Below are 13,908 nucleotides of genomic sequence, written 5' to 3'. Positions count from 1 at the left end.
ATACCATTTGGTCGTATCATGTAATTTCTAATCCATTATTGTTAACTATCTTGATATGTGTCCATTTTTTCATCCTTCAACTGAAGCATGTTCCACATTATTTGAGCCTTGCAGCAATCACATAGCAAGTGTAGAATTGTTTCAGTATGCGATCCACACTTGTAACAAGAAAAATCAAGCGAAAGGTGATGGTGAAAGCAAAATTTGTTAGTTGGGATACTCTTATATATTAAGAGCCAAAGGAAGTGTTTAATACATTCTGGTAATCGGTGAGACCATATCCTAGATCTACTAAAAATTGCATTATCATGGGTTGAATGGGTTCTTGTAAGTTATGGGTACACAAACTTGGTTAAATATTTCTCATCAGAATACTCATACTAAACAATCATATATTGTACCTTATCATTTAAAACAATGTCACAAATCTCTTGTTTAATTTGCAAAAGGATTAGAGTCGCAACATGTTGGCATTATCAAAGAGTTAACCATTCTTACATTGTAGTGTAAAGTTTTTTACACTGACAACTAATCATATCTTTTAAAGTTGCTTATTTTATTATTATTTTATTAAATAAATAACTGACATGTAACTATTAAAAGATATGATTGGTTGTCAGTGTAAAAAAATTTTATACTGACAGTGTATAGGTGATTAACTCATTATCAAATACCTTCAGGATATATATATATATATATAGAGGAGGGTTTAAACCGGTGTAACTTTTACTAAGTATTATACTGTTCAATAACTTTATATTAAATGTGAATTTTGTAGATCCAACCGTTAGATTGAAAGTTTTTTATTCTTAAATCATGTATACAAAATTTTATATTAATTCAAGATGATTTGATACTTCATTCTTATAAAACAAAATTAACGTAATATATATATTTCAAAATATAATAAAATATGAACACTTTGATTACCTTTAAGTTGTTGTTCAATTTTAATAAAATTTTATATACACATATAAAGTAATATGAACTTTCAATCTAACAGTTAAATTTATAAAATTCATATTTAATATAAAGTTATTGATTTGTGTCGTTTGAATCCTCCTCATATATATATATATATATATTTCAAGGACAATTCTATATCTTGTTAGTTAACATAATGTTAGTTATAAGTGAATGTATCAGAAATATAATTAATAATAAATAAAAGATATAAAAGATATTTAATTTTAAGTAATTTTAAAAATTAATAATTGTTAAATAAAATTAAAAAAAAACAAATTATTACTTATAATTAGGAGTCGTATCATTTATAAGTTCATTATTTACTAAATTTTGGTGTATTATGTATGAAGTATACTTTCAATCTTTTTAATGTTGTTTGGTGTTAGCAAATGGTAAGAAAATCAAGAGATACAAGTTCCACAAGGTTCCAAAATTGAATTCTTACAAAAGAATCTTATAATAACAACTGAATAAGCAACTGAGATACACGGAGATTGATTAATGCAACCTATGTGCAAACTATATGATCCTATAGATGATGACAATGTATAAAGTTATAGAAACATTCAAATAACAAAGATAAAGACGCTTTAAGAGATAGGCAGATTGAGACGCGCGAAATAATTTTATTTTAGTTCTATTATTAATATTGTGATTCCAGTCTTTAATAAAACTTGTTGAGATATTTTAAATAATTTTATTTTAGTTGGATTACTATACTATTTTGATCTATATTCAGTCTCTAACATAACTTGTTCAGGTTCTTCATTAATCTTGTAATATACTTGCAAAACAAATACAATTAAGTTAAAACTAGACTCACAAAGATTCTTCCTAAAACACTAATAAGAAAAAACCCTCTACCATACCAACCAACACTCCAACAGAGAAAATCCCATTCTCTAATCAATAAAAACTTGACAAAAATGTTTTGTTCCCATTTCCATTCTGTTCTTTGGTCCTAACACAAGATGCACTATGAAGAGAAATAAGCTGAATTGTCATCAGATACACATTCCGTAGAAGAATTTCAGCTTGGACACACAATCTCATGAGGCGTTCATATTGATGAAAGTATCAGTGACAAATTGTATATGACAATCGGAGGAGATAAAAAATAGGTTAAAATACTTTTTTTAATTTTATAGTTTTATTTACTTTATCTTTTACTTACTATAATTTAAAATAGGTGTTTTTTAGTTCATGTAATTATTTCTTTAATCTGTTTTAGTTCTTATATAGTTCAAGATAATTTTTTGATATTTATATTTGTCGTTTTTAAGATTTTTTTAGTCTCTATTATCAACTTTATTTAATGTTGCATGTTTTGTGTTGACACGATAGAAGAATTAATTGAATTGTGTGTCTAATATTGTATTTATTTTGTTGGAATTACTCTAAATTAGGTCTCTTGACACTTTGTCTTTTTTGTACCTTCTTCTATGTCCATAGTTGAGACATATTTTTTTTTTTTCACAAAATTGAAAACCTCTACCATATAAGTACAAAATAGACAATGTTATGAATAACGATAGATACCATATTTTTTTTTCACAAAATTGAAAACTTCTACCATATTAATACAAAATAGACAATGTTATGAATAACGATAGATATTAAAAAGATTAAAAAAAAACTATAGGTATAGGGTCTAAAAAGATCTATTTTATGCTATAAGAACTAAAAATGATTGAAAAATTATATGTTTAAGGACTAAAAATGTCTATTTTAAAATATAGGGATTAAAAAATAAAGTAAATAAAATTATAAAGGTTAAAAAAATATTTTAACCTAAAAAATATCTATTTCTTTTTTCCTTCTCTTATCCCATAAAAAATATAGGTTTTTCCTTGGTATTACTCACTTTCACCTCATCAATCCATTTTAAGAATAAAATGCTACTTCTACACACGATTCCATACTAAAGTTGGTGGTCAAACACTAGTTATTAACTAAATTTCGCATGTGCCAAACTATTATGTTTCAATTTTCAAGTAAAATTATGATGGAGGCTGGACCGCTTTTACGAGTGGTCTACCAGCACAACAATTTATGTTCATAAGATTAATTTATGGTATAAATTATAATGATATACTCTCGACATAGTATAATATCACTTCTTTTTCTCTCTCGTCATGACCACCACACACTTCTAAAAAATTGTCAATGTTTGCCGCTCATATTGTTGTCGGAGATGATTTCCGATAATGATGTCACTTTTTTTCTCTATTTTCTCACTTCTTTCTTTTCCTTTCATTTTTCTTTGGGTTGGATTTTGATATGTAGGCTTAACATGGCAAAGGTGTGCGAGAATGGACCCTAATGTCGTGGTGGGGAAGTGCTAGAATGGGTTGTTACAGGGCAGCAAAAGCATGCAAGTGCGATTCACAATGCGACTAAGAGTATGGATCTGTAACACGGAAACGAATCTATCACAATGAGCACAAATTTTCCATGATGTAGCCGAATTTGTCACACACTACTTTTTTCCTATTCTCTAGTTTAGACTTGGTCGGTGTGAGCACGAATCTGCAGTGACGAAACACAAACCTTTCACAACAAAGCATGGTACGCAAACCAAATTTGCTATGATGGTGTGCAAAGGATATCATAGATAGAACAACATATTTTTCCTCATTTGTGACTTGTAAAATGTTAATGATGTTGGTCGCCAAAGAAGACAATGGTGGAGGTGAGTGCTTGTGCACCATGAGAAATGCATAAGTCCAATCCCTACATCAGAAACACACTTTTGCATTGGTGTATGTCGCCATAGGAGAAGGAGAGGAGGAGGAAAAATGGAGAGAGGGAAGTAGAAGAAAATAAAAAGTACGTCTCGCCACTAGAGGTAGTGTTGGAGAACTAAAAATGGTGGTGTGTAGGAATAAATTAAAATAAAATAAATGAGAAAAGAGTATACCATAAGATGATATATAGTAAATTAATTCAAGGACTATTAAAAATAGAATTCCATAAACCACCTATGAAAGTAGTTCACCTTATATTTCATCCAAAATTATACTCTCATTGTTATCTATTACAAGAAAAAATAAAATAGACATATTTTTTCTTAAATATAAACAAATTTTAACTATTTTTATTCTATTTAATCATATTTTTCTTAAAATATTTTTCCTTTAATATATAATATTTCAGTTACATTACTTCTTTTGACATTTTTAATAAAGATAATTTTTTAAAAAGTTATTATAAAATTAATAAAATTTAATACAAATAATTAATTTTTAAATATACATAAAATGAATTTTTCTTCTTATAATTGAGAAGAAAGGGAGAAAGTGTTTATCCAATCCTTCAGCCCAACTCAAATTATTCGGGCATCAAAACTCTAGTCTAATTGATGACTTTTGGCCCATAGTGTAATTAATGATGAAAAAGATATAGGTGTTTCTTCATATAATGATATCTATTATCTAGAACCTACTAGGTCGGGTTCGTGCAGACGGGTCCCGAAGGTTTTCGAGTTTTCTGAAAAAACAAAACAAAGCGAAATTCCAATCATTAAGCATAATATTTTTCTGGAACATGCGAGATCGACCCATGATTTCATATAAATACCTGGTGCGTCCGTTTAGATTTGAGACAACAACAAACACGAAAAGCATCACTTGCCAACATATCACACAACATTCTAAAGAGTTCCAAACTTAAGCTAAGTAAGGAAGAGAAGATGTCACTGATCCCAAGTGTCTTCGGTGGTCGAAGGAGCAACGTATTCGACCCTTTCTCCTCTCTTGAGGTATGGGACCCTTTCAAGGATTTTACTTTCCCCTCTTCGCTTTCTGCCGAAAATTCTGCGTTTGTGAACACTCGAGTGGATTGGAAAGAAACCCCAGAAGCACACGTGTTCAAGGCTGATATTCCAGGGCTGAAGAAAGAGCAAGTGAAGGTAGAGATTGAAGATGGCAACATTCTTCAGATAAGTGGAGAGAGAAACATTGAGAAAGAAGATAACAACGAAAAGTGGCATCGCGTAGAGCGTAGCACTGGTAAGTTCTTTAGGAAGTTCAGGCTGCCAGAAAATGCTAAAGTGGATCAAGTTAAGGCTTCTATGGAAAATGGGGTTCTCACTGTCACTGTTCCTAAGGAAGAGGTCAAGAAACCTGATGTTAAGGCCGTGCAAATATCTGGTTAAAAATCAACGTGTATTAAATCTGGTTTTTTACTTTGTCGAAGTAAGTATCTGGCATATGGTGTGGCAATGAATTTACTGGAAGATGAATAGTAACTATTGAAATAAGTGTTAGTTGTTCTGGCTGTGATATCATTTAATGGAAGATGTACAATGTGATGAATAGTAACTATTGAAATAAGTGTTAGTTGTTCTGGCTGTGATATCATGTGTCAAAGTGTCTTAAATGTGATGCAGACACACAAAAGAATAATGGAATGTGAAAACTGTGATTGGATTATTGCATCTGTTCTCGTATATTAAGATTACATGTTTGATATATAATAATAAATTTGCAAATAAGTGTATCAACCAGCACGCAGGAAACAACCTTGTACCTTTACTGGTTTCTTGTCTTTGGAATATGGCTTCACAGCTAGAGTGATTATAGAGCTCTTACAGGTAAAAGCTATGACTAGAGAAGATAATTAATGCAACAATGGAGACAATCAATTCTGTCATTGAATATGCTTTTAATAAGATAAATGGTTGGAATTATATTATAGTACAGTAAACAAGAAAAAAAAGAGTTGCAGGTCTTAAGGTAGTATTCTCTAAGCAACTGGCACAATCTTTAATCAACTGTAACTGCATTCATACATGACCACACAGAAGCTGGCACCAGCATCATCTTCCAGTTCTGCAAGGGTGTGTGGTGGATGAGAATATCCCATCCACTCCGATTAGTCAGAAAATAAAAGACTCCCATCATATAATAAACACACCACGAAATGCAACACGTAAGTACTTTGCATATTCTTGTGGCAAGAATTTGCAAAATACTTGTGTTTGGGTGTGTCACATTTTGTGGTGTTTCAATTTGATGAGCAAAATAATGGCTCCACCAGAAGATCACATCACATACCAAATGTTGCGCGCTAGTGCTGTCATGGCATAGCTCTCCAAATCAACACTAACTCTTTAGCTTTGTTTTCCCCGGCTTCATTCCCTTTCACCAGCCTTGAGAATTGAACTTGCCGTTTGCACAACCATGTTTGTTTGGCTCAGGCAGCACGAACCTCCCAACAGGTTTTGGCTTCTCAATGAAAGAATACAAAGTAAACCTTCATTATTCAAGCACTTGCAACATTTTTACCTCTCCAAGGAAATCCTTTCAATCCCACTTCCTTCACCATCAAGCTAACCATCATCCAGAATCCAATCCAATGCAGTACAAAAGATAACAAGATCCACAGTTTGAACCATTTTGCCCCTTTCAACAATTAAAGGCTCTACCTCTTTCCCAGCTTTGCAGAACAACACTTCCAAGTTCCAAAACCACATATTGCAAGACCAACCAGATGTGCCCTATTTGCCGTCCATCTCTATTCAATCACCTAACAACCCCCAAATTCAACAGCAATCAACAAAATGCATTTTGTTTTATTTTACTTATTAAAAAAACATTTAATTAAAACACCACCAATGTAGAAATTTTGATACCATTAAGGCGTAAACCATTTAGAAATCATCGAATCACAGATTATTATATATAATAAATGGTTTACTTAAATAATAAATATCACACCTGAAACTGAAAGTATAAAAATCTTTACCCTAACATGAAAATTCCAATCTAAAAAAAATTAATAAACAGAAAGGAAAAAAGGCAGAAAGTGATGAAACACTCACCAATTTCATGCCAAACAGAATATGTCATCAGTCATCAACAAAATATACTGCAAAATCCTTAGCGGAGCATTTCCAAAATCTAAATGGGGCAACCTCAACTCTCTAACTCTGCATGCCCCATCCACCGGAGCTCCGACCCCACCGACCCGTACCCGGTTCACATCCACCCTCTTGAAGAGGTAAAAAACACCGCACCGATCCGAAGACGGGTTTTTCTTGGTTTTGCAAAAGTTCCAACCTTTACCGGCGAGAATCTGGCAAAACTCCTCCATGGTGGCGACCCGGTGGCCGACGACCCGCGAGTAGAGGGAGAGTGAGCAGCAGTCCCAGTTGCTGGCGGCGGCGGGACGGTGGTCGGAGTGAAAAAGGACGATCTTGAAGGCGCGTGGGGAGAGCGTGAGGAAGCAGCGAAGGTGGGTGAGTGGGGTTGCGGCGAGGGAAGGGAAGGGAATGGGAACGGCGTCGTTTTGGAGAGAGCACGAAGAAGTGGCGGAAAACGATGATGGTGTGGATGATGGGTTTGAGAAGATGATGTGAGAGAGTGATGGTGTAGGGTACAAGTCAAGACCTAAGTCCCTTGCAATGGTGGCAAGCCTATATGTGTCTCTTATTATCTCTTTTGTTGGGAGGAATATAAGACCTGGGCTTTTGTACCTTCTTCTTCTTCTTCTTCTTCTATAATGGGGTGTGCCATGTGCTTCATCATCACTTTCATCATCATCATCATCATGAGAGTAGTGGTGGTGGTGGTTTTGGGTTAGCAAGTTAGGGTTGTGGTTGATGGTTTCACCCAAGACAAGAGAGCGAACCAGCTTTAGTGGAAGCATCTTTCTTTCTTTGCCTTGTGTGTGTTTGTGTGTCCTTAACGAATCACAAGACATGTCTTGTGTTGTTGTCCTTCTCATTCTTCTTTTTTTTCACCCCGGTTCGGTTTGTCTTCACTTTAGTAAACTAACCCTTTGAATTAAATTAATTTTTATGGGTCCTACACTTCTTAGTATTCGTATTTGAATGGGTAGATGAGGGTATGGTATAATACCAAGCCGAAAGGTAACGCTTTGCAAGGAAAGGATTGTGCTGTGACCTTTGTTATGCTAATTATTATTTGGAATTCGGAATTTTGAGTCAATGAATGAGTAGACTGAATATTTTTCTTTTCGTGCAATGCTGCATTGGTCTTTGGGCCTTGTGTCTTTTGGGCTTGCAGTTGATTTTAGTTATGTTCGGCCCTGAAGGCCTTTTCCAAGATACAAGTTTATGCTCATTAAATATCTCAAAGTTAACTATATGATATTTTGATACTTATCGTACACCAAAGAGAAAGGGATTAATTAAGATTTGAGCGCAGTAGGAAGAGGGTTGATACGATGAAGGAAAGAATAAGGACCTGGATAAAAAAAGCATTAGAAGAAATCCCAGTTTGAATGGTTGAAGCAATGCTTTTATGGACCGACAACATGATATAAAAATGTTTCATGCATTTGCTGAAACACGCAACGTACCATACCCTGGACATTACATTATAGCCTTCTTCTCTGGTCATCCATCGTTACATGGTTGAATATTGAATTCAAAGATGAAGTTGGGATTGTTGGTATTGCTAGTCTTGTTCAGCTCCTCCTCTATTTGTTCAGCTTGGTTTGGTAGTAAACACAAAACTTCAAGTACAAGTACAAGTTCAAGTTCAAGTGGAAGCGGAAGGTACTCCAATCGTCACGAAGCATCATCGTCATCATCCTCGCCATTCCTACTAAACCGTTTTCGTTCTAGCTCATCCGTCGTGTTACCGGTTCACGGCAATGTCTATCCTGTTGGGTACGTAAAAGGGCCTTCCTTTTCCCGTAATCTTCTTTGATTTCACTTTATATATATACATTTCTTTCTCCTTGTTTTCTTCATCCTTTTGTGCTTGGGCCCTCTTTAAGTTGCCTCTAACAATGATGAAACAATGAATGAAAACAAACATTTATGGTCTTCTAATTAGGAATTTAATACTCTAATTAAGTTTATATATGGATGAAAAATAGTTGTATCAAATGTGTTTTATACAAGTGATTAATAAAATTTACATGATTTAAATATATTTTTAATCTTTGAATTTAAGGTAAGTTTGTTTTTAGTTTATCAAATTCAAAATTGGTTTTTAGTCTCTCTCATTTTAGAAAATTTTGTTTGAATCTTTATATTTAAATTTTGTCAAAGAATTTATTAAAAAGTATCGCATATATGAGTGAAAATACCATATTAAACATGTATAAGAATTAAATACCACTATGAATTTTAAATATATTATTAATAACATGATGCATTAAAATAATATTTTTTAAAATTATAAGAATTAAAAATAATAATTTAAATTTGAAGAACAAAAATAAATTTATCTTAAATTTAAGGGACTAAAAACATATTTAAGTTGATTTATCTTTAACTTAGGAGAGAAGAAATTCCATCTCTACTTTGTATATAGAGTTGGAACTAATGCATCACTTTATTTTATTTTGAAAGTGAACCAATCTAATAAAAAAATTATATCTCCTAATTGTATATTAGTTTTATGTTTAATTATAAAAGTTTTTCAACTAAATTATGTTTTTAAGAAAATTAATTAATTTAATTAAGAGCATTAAATTTGTCAACAATTTAAACAAATTTTCTAAAATTATCCTTAATATCTTTTAAATTAATCTCTTTTTTTTTTAGTTAATCAATTTTTCCTAACTAATTAATGTTTAGAAGAAAAAGATATTTATGTGCTTATTTATCTTCTTCGATCCTAGTAAGAGAACTAAAATTTTTATACAATTAATTTGAAACATCTATATCTTTTGTTTAAGAATTGTTAATTAAATAAAGGTATTGTAGAGAAGATATAATTAATATAATTGACAATTAAAAGAATCTTCTAAAAAGAGACCATTAATAAAATGAAAAATGTCTTATATATAGAAACAAAGATAATATAAGTATGTGTGTCCATATATATGTATATGTGTGAGAGAGAGTCTTTTAAATAATTTTTTATCCTTAAAGAAAATAATTCTTGACTCCTCGGTTAACAAAAAAAAAATGTATTAGATTAAATAAAACATCTTTACAAGCTTTCTTTGCATTTGAATAAATAAAACATTTTTTACGAGCTCGTGCTTTCTTTGAATTTTTATATTATCTTTTCTTTTGGATTTGAATTGCCCTTGGTTGGTTGATTAAAATCACTAAATAAATATGAAATACTTTATTGATACCCCTAATTTGTATTTATCTTTCTCATTCTTTTTCCATATGATATTAATCATATCACTCACTTAGTTATCTTTTCTTCTTATCTCTCTCAAGATGTAACCATATCTTAGGTGCCCAAAAATCTTTTTTCCAAATAAATATCATTTGGTTCATATAATTTCAGTGGATTTGACTTAAAATACATATTAAAAATTAATACAAATCATTCGATCTATGTGTTGACTTAATTCATAAATGTTTGAATGCAAAAATGCATGAAATAGTTTTTTTTTTCCTTTGGTTAATGAAAGCCCTTAAATTTATAAAGTTAGCTAGTGTAATTAGTGGCATTAAATTTATTATCAATTTGTACTATTTTATCAAAAACACCCTTAATTATTGGAATTTATTATCTCAATATTTTTACTTAATTAGTTTTCACCTGATTAATTACCTTTATCTCATTAATGTATAATATTTGTTGTAATTAATTTATCTTATTAATTAATATACAATATTTAGAGTAAAGTAATTAAGGGTAATTTAGTTAAAACATAACTAATGTAAGACACACAAAAATATTTGTTTGTTTATCAAAAGTACAAACAAATTTTAAATATATAAAAAAAAAAAAAGTGTCTATAGGGACGATGGTAGTATCTTGGCAAGCTTTTTTTTTTTTTTTTTAAAGTTGGGACATTTGAAATATGTATATATAAGCCTCTAATACAAATCAATGTTACTTTGAACATTAACAGGTTTTATAATGTGACTCTGAACATCGGGCAGCCACCAAGGCCATATTTTCTTGATATTGACACGGGTAGCGACCTCACGTGGCTTCAATGCGATGCCCCTTGTGCCCGTTGCTCTCAGGTCAATCAATATTCTCACTCACTTACCAAATTAGTAATTTTTTTTTTCTTGAAAACGTGCCATGTCAAAATTCAAATGAGATAAGATTGGAGACTAGGCTCATTTTTGCAGTATAATATTCATACTAATATTAGCCTTAAATATTTGTTGCTTATTTTCAGACACCCCATCCACTTTACAGGCCCAGCAATGACTTAGTGCCATGCAGACATGCCCTCTGTGCATCCTTGCACCACACTGATAACTACAACTGTGAAGACCCACATCAATGTGACTACGAAGTTGAGTATGCAGATCATTACTCATCCCTTGGTGTACTTGTCCATGATGTCTATACTCTCAACTTTACAAATGGAGCCCAACTTAAAGTTCGTATGGCACTTGGGTTAGTATCATATCTCATACCATTTTTACTTCCTAGCTTTATGCTTTGAATTTAGCATTTCTGTAAGTATTATCGGTGTTATTCTCCAATCACCATCGGAGTTTTACCTCGGTGTTATATTTAAACGTAATCTTTAATCACTCATATTATTGAGGTGAAATTACAATGTACTAAATGTATCTTCTAAGTTTTGTCGAGTCATAAAACACCACTGTTGCATGATCCACTATTTGGCTTATTTCAGACTTCAGAATACCATTTGATGATTGTAATTTGTATCACATGTATTAGCTTTTCATAGACACTTGTTTTTATTCTTTTGTGCAGATGTGGATATGATCAGATTTTTCCAGATCCTTCACACCATCCGTTAGATGGAATGCTTGGCCTTGGCAGAGGAAGAACCAGCTTGACATCACAGCTGAATAGTCAGGGTTTGGTGCGAAACGTGATTGGACACTGTTTGAGTGCACAAGGAGGAGGGTATATCTTCTTTGGAGATGTTTATGATTCTTCTAGACTGACTTGGACTCCGATGTCATCCAGAGACTAGTAAGTGGATCTCCATAACTCATATCTTCATTTACATTTTCCACATTTGTTGTCATGATTTCAATTTCTTTCTCTAGATTAAAATCTCATTTTTGTGATCTGTCTCAGCAAGCATTACTCAACAGCAGGGGCAGCTGAACTCCTTTTTGGAGGGAAGAAAGCTGGGGTTGGAAGTCTTTTTGCTGTTTTTGACACCGGGAGTTCTTACACTTACTTCAACTCTAATGCTTACCAAGCACTAATTTCTTGGGTCAGTTGAAAACTTTCAATGATAATCCTTCAATTTCAAGCATTTTACAATGCACAATGCATTGCTAGGATCATGTCATATCAATTTCATCATGCAATTATGAATTGTTTGAAGAAAGAAATAGAAATATAGTATTTCTTCAATAATACTAGAAAATGTTATTGACATGATACTTATCATGTATCTTTTGGCTTAATATCCACATGTAGTTGAGGAAAGATTTAGTTGGAAAGCCCCTAAAAGAAGCACATGTTGATCAAACTCTCCCTCTCTGTTGGCAAGGTAAAAGACCTTTCAGAAGCGTATATGAAGTGAGAAAATACTTCAAGCCAATCACTCTTGGTTTCACTAGCAATGGGAGAAATAAAGCTCCGTTTGAGATCCCTCCTGAAGCGTATTTGATAGTATCAGTGAGTCTCACTTAATCAATTTCTTCTAGATAAACTTTCCTAGTGCATGTAACAGATATGCTAATAAATTGTTCTGACAGAACATGGGAAATGTTTGCTTGGGCATTCTAAACGGCTCTGAAGTAGGAATGGGGGATATGAACCTAATTGGAGGTAGGAGTGTTGTTACTATCTCTTTTCTTCTGATGCTTATTCTGGATAATGGAAATTATCACTTGTAGTACTAGTGTTCTGCATTATAAAATATATCGTCCTGTTTATGCAGACATATCCATGTTAAACAAAGTGATGGTTTTTGACAACGACAAGCAATTGATTGGTTGGACATATGCAGATTGTGACCGTGTTCCGAAATCCAGAGATGTCAGCATTTGATCACAAAAGGATACCTCTGTCATAATCAAATAATAGCTATTATCCTACTTTATAGAACAAGATGGTAGTATCATACGAGTGTTTATCTGCTTATGTAGAAAGCCATATATTGTGCATAACATTATAGAGACCTTGATTATTACTGTTTATAGAGTATACTCCTATTTCCGACTTGTTACGCGTGCAGAGAAACCAGTCTCATCAAAAATCATATGACATTAGTTTGATTGAACGGTTTTGAGGATTTAATTTGGAATTGGGAAGGCAAAGCGAAGAGTCAAAAAGAGTAATGCAGGTTGATGCAAATATTAGGTGCATCTCTTGATTCTATGATTAATTGGCAGATTTTATACAATAATATATTGTCAAATGTCAATCGATTCTGTTTCTCAACATTTTTGGATCTATTCAAATTTGAGTGTAGCAACATCATCAATTATGGACAATTCATAAACCGGATAATTCGACAAACAGTATCAACTCATTATTAGTACACGGGCAGCTGTTTTTGTTCTTTGATTATTTTAGTGCAAGTTCTTTTCTTTTGGCATTGCTTTTTTGTTCTCTGCCTATAATTCAAAGATACAGACAAAGTCATTTATAGTATGAATATACACCATTTTTTCCATCCTTTGAATGTAAAATTTTTCATTCAATTGTTTCCTTTGAATTGAAAAGTAGAAGTTATATATTACAAATATATGAAAAAATCATACTGCAATACTACAGCAATGGAACAAGAATTTTCCTACGGGAGTCCTTACACCTACACATTAACCCTCCAATATCCTATCATGGCACCCAATTGAGATCATTCTACTTCTTATTTATTTTACCTACTGCAGCTCCCTGATCTCCTTTTCCCATTTAGTTTTCATCTAGGTAAATCCAACGTTCCCTGGTCTCTCTAGAACAAAGAATAAGAATAATCTCTGGTTCACTGCACGTGGACCACAGTTCTCGCACCCCACATGTAGTATAGTTAGGTGCAATGCCATTGCACACAAATGTTGACTTGTAGAAAAAATAATAAAGATATATGCGGGTCCCA

The 13,908-nt window shown here is 32.4% G+C and overlaps 3 protein-coding genes across 4 annotated transcripts; 2 read left to right on the top strand and 1 right to left on the bottom strand.

The window, feature by feature from the left end:
* Window positions 1–4,555: 4,555 nt before the first annotated feature.
* Window positions 4,556–5,399, top strand: LOC109804327 (17.3 kDa class I heat shock protein). The gene has a single exon (XM_020366143.3). It carries the CDS (start codon window positions 4,658–4,660, stop codon window positions 5,120–5,122), a length of 465 nt encoding a protein of 154 aa, XP_020221732.1. The 5' UTR covers window positions 4,556–4,657; the 3' UTR covers window positions 5,123–5,399.
* A 199-nt stretch (window positions 5,400–5,598) lies between these two features.
* On the bottom strand, window positions 5,599–7,752 carry LOC109803475 (topoisomerase I damage affected-like protein). 2 transcript variants are annotated; one of them, XR_002240180.3, is made up of 3 exons: window positions 6,791–7,752; window positions 6,024–6,495; window positions 5,599–5,798 (listed from the first exon to the last, which is right to left on the bottom strand). XR_002240180.3 is itself a non-coding variant. In XM_020365069.3 (2 exons), the coding sequence occupies exon 1, from the start codon at window positions 7,693–7,695 to the stop codon at window positions 6,796–6,798; it is 900 nt and encodes a 299-aa protein (XP_020220658.1). In that variant the 5' UTR covers window positions 7,696–7,752; the 3' UTR covers window positions 5,599–6,495; window positions 6,791–6,795. The 2 variants fall into 2 exon arrangements, 1 of the variants encoding a protein (XP_020220658.1); XM_020365069.3 differs by having other exon boundaries at window positions 5,599–6,495.
* Window positions 7,753–7,879: 127 nt separating this feature from the next.
* Window positions 7,880–13,891, top strand: LOC109803504 (aspartic proteinase Asp1). The gene is made up of 8 exons (XM_020365110.3): window positions 7,880–8,605; window positions 10,768–10,885; window positions 11,047–11,270; window positions 11,598–11,822; window positions 11,931–12,072; window positions 12,282–12,482; window positions 12,563–12,635; window positions 12,748–13,891. The coding sequence occupies exons 1-8, from the start codon at window positions 8,367–8,369 to the stop codon at window positions 12,855–12,857; spliced, it is 1,332 nt and encodes a 443-aa protein (XP_020220699.1). The 5' UTR covers window positions 7,880–8,366; the 3' UTR covers window positions 12,858–13,891.
* Window positions 13,892–13,908: the final 17 nt, after the last annotated feature.

This window comes from Cajanus cajan, chromosome 6 (genome assembly GCF_000230855.2).
Source record: "Cajanus cajan strain Asha chromosome 6, NIPB_CcT2T_4, whole genome shotgun sequence".
In the NCBI taxonomy this organism is placed as follows: Eukaryota; Viridiplantae; Streptophyta; class Magnoliopsida; order Fabales; family Fabaceae; genus Cajanus; species Cajanus cajan.
Note: the sequence above shows the minus strand (reverse complement) of the source record. Positions and strands in the feature narration are given on the sequence as shown.

Bases quoted from the DNA above. Each gene is read 5' to 3' on its own strand.
- LOC109804327 (XM_020366143.3), top strand. From the start codon at position 4,658: ATGTCACTGATCCCAAGTGTCTTCGGTGGTCGAAGGAGCAACGTATTC.
- LOC109803475 (XM_020365069.3), bottom strand. From the start codon at position 7,695: ATGAGAAGGACAACAACACAAGACATGTCTTGTGATTCGTTAAGGACA.
- LOC109803504 (XM_020365110.3), top strand. From the start codon at position 8,367: ATGAAGTTGGGATTGTTGGTATTGCTAGTCTTGTTCAGCTCCTCCTCT. The intron at 8,606-10,767 runs GTACGTAAAAGG...GAACATTAACAG, and splicing joins GGCAATGTCTATCCTGTTGG to GTTTTATAATGTGACTCTGA. The intron at 12,073-12,281 runs GTCAGTTGAAAA...ATCCACATGTAG, and splicing joins ACCAAGCACTAATTTCTTGG to TTGAGGAAAGATTTAGTTGG.